Source organism: the organism of the source record quoted next (assembly GCF_019968985.1).
Source record: "MAG: Porospora cf. gigantea B chromosome Unknown PgB_NODE_7204_length_1541_cov_227.143, whole genome shotgun sequence".
In the NCBI taxonomy this organism is placed as follows: Eukaryota; Apicomplexa; class Conoidasida; order Eugregarinorida; family Porosporidae; genus Porospora; species Porospora cf. gigantea B.
The window spans coordinates 1-1,541 of record NW_027179224.1 but is presented as its reverse complement, the minus strand read 5'-3'; the positions used below and the strand labels follow the sequence as shown (position 1 = coordinate 1,541).

Here is a 1,541-nt window from a genome sequence, read left to right as displayed (position 1 = left end):
AAGAACCGAGCCAGTCTTCTTAAGGGCCGTGTATTGGTATATGTCTGTCCCCATAGAATGAATTAATTACATTGAACTGGACCGCACGTCCCCGCAGCCCTTCTTAAGATTTGAGCCTCATGCGCCTTTTAAAACAATGTGCTGTCTTATTCTATTTCTCTCCAGTTAGTAATGACTGGGCTTACGTAAGCCTTCTCTTTGTACCCCGCAGTCATTCATGGCAGTGGTGCTGAGATGGAGATAATTCACACCGACATTTCAATGCACGCCGTCTCTACTGCTATTCTGTACTTGGCGATTTGCAGCCCCAGCGCTTTCGCTGACACGAGCCTTCGAGGACAAAGCAAGATGTTTGAAACCGACGAGTCACGCAACGCACAGGACTTGAGTCTTCTAACTGATCTCCAAATCCAACCCACCGCAATTGACGTTGCGGTGCTTCAGACCCTCCTCAACGGTGCTGGACCGTTACTTCTGGGTTCGCTGGGTTCTATCTTCGGACGGTCTCTCTTCTCAGGCGAGGACAATCTCCGCGCAGACACGCGTGAAGCACAGGATCTTGGCCTTCTGACTGATCTCCAAATCCAACCCACCTCAATTGACGTTGCGGTGCTTCAGACTCTGCTGGGTTCCCCCTTTGGAAGATCCGTATTGAAGGTTGACGAAAGCGACTCGGTAGAAGCTGTCGACAAGGAACGAGTTGTTTATGAGACCGCTGCCGTGGTTACCTCCGTAAAAGCTCTCATTGCCGGGCCAGCGATTGCCGCCCTCTGGGCTGGACCTGTCGTCAAGTCGCTTTTCTCCGTCGGCAAAATCGTAGCTGGTCACCCGTTGGTCGCGATTTCGGCTCTGTTGGGGCTGGTACCTGCGATTCTGGGACCTAGTTTGAAGGTCCTGCTCGCTGGACCTGCGCTCTTGCCTGTTCTTGGACTGCTCAAGGCTCTAAAGTTGGGTGTGTCCATGGCAGCACCAGCGATTGCTTGTGCTGCGTTCGCTGCCCTCTTCGTCGGTCCTGCGATCAGTGCTATACTTCCTGGATTGGCCAAGCTGATGGGAAAGATAATGCCACTACTGCCACTGCTGCTTCCACTTTTTATGTCTGGACCCTTCGGACCTCTTGTTGCTGCACTGGCTCCTTTGGTGGCTCCTTTGGTGGCATCCCTCAGCGCATTTCTCACTGGACCTGGGGTAACGTCTTTTGTGACACTGATTAGGGTGCTGCTCTCTGGAAAAACCCTTTTACCTCTCGAGAGGAACGTGAGAGCGTTGCCTATCAAGCTAGCTACGGCAGTAGCAGAGGCCAACGAATATACGTCATCAAATGCTTTCGAGCTGCTCAACTCGCACAAGAACTAATTCTCTTCGAGGATAAATAATGCTGTTATTTGCTCAAAATAAATTCTCTTCGAGATGGCTTTTTTAAATGGTCAGAAAGACGATGATTTCATTTGTGTGGGTCAGTCCGAATTATTCTATCAAATCATAGTATGGGGACAGACATATACCAATACACGGCCCTTAAGAAGACTGGCTCGGTCCTT

General features: G+C 50.5%; 1 protein-coding gene across 2 annotated transcripts; it reads left to right on the top strand.

Moving 5' to 3' along the window:
• Positions 1–234: 234 nt before the first annotated feature.
• KVP17_004792 (uncharacterized protein) lies at positions 235–1,356 on the top strand (the record flags this gene model as incomplete). Of its 2 annotated transcripts, none has more annotated exons than XM_068523296.1 (1): positions 235–1,356. In XM_068523296.1, one exon carries the CDS (start codon positions 235–237, stop codon positions 1,354–1,356), a length of 1,122 nt encoding a protein of 373 aa, XP_068372162.1. The 2 variants fall into 2 exon arrangements, with proteins under 2 accessions (XP_068372162.1, XP_068372161.1); XM_068523295.1 differs by having other exon boundaries at positions 262–1,356.
• Between the last annotated feature and the right edge of the window lie 185 nt (positions 1,357–1,541).